Source organism: Cariama cristata, unplaced genomic scaffold, assembly GCF_000690535.1.
Source record: "Cariama cristata isolate BGI_N322 unplaced genomic scaffold, ASM69053v1 scaffold25769, whole genome shotgun sequence".
Lineage (NCBI taxonomy): Eukaryota > Metazoa > Chordata > Aves > Cariamiformes > Cariamidae > Cariama > Cariama cristata.
In genome coordinates this window covers 5,210-5,409 of record NW_009635591.1, presented here as the reverse complement: position 1 = coordinate 5,409, position 200 = coordinate 5,210, and the positions used below count along the sequence as shown (strand labels likewise).

Genomic DNA, 200 nt, shown 5'->3' with positions numbered 1-200 from the left:
GAGGAGCACTACAGCATCCGCGGCCTGCAGGTTGGGGGGACCCCCTACACCCTGTAGCCCCCTACTCCGCGCATCGCTGCTGCCCCAGGGTGGTGGGAACCGCATTTAGTCCCATTTCCAAGCCCCCCAACGCCCGTTTTGCGCTCTACGTAGATCAACGTGGAGCATTTAACTGAGAAGATGAAGACGACAGTGAAGAG

The 200-nt window shown here is 59.5% G+C and overlaps 1 protein-coding gene across 1 annotated transcript in view; it reads left to right on the top strand.

The window, feature by feature from the left end:
- LOC104167370 (ATP-dependent 6-phosphofructokinase, muscle type-like) overlaps nt 1-200 on the top strand; it is a gene marked incomplete at its 5' end in the record, with an annotated part of 3,746 nt that overhangs the window by 2,459 nt on the left and 1,087 nt on the right. Inside the window, 2 exon segments of the mRNA XM_009707612.1 lie at nt 4-30; nt 154-192. Of these exon segments, the coding sequence (XP_009705914.1) occupies nt 4-30; nt 154-192 (66 nt within the window).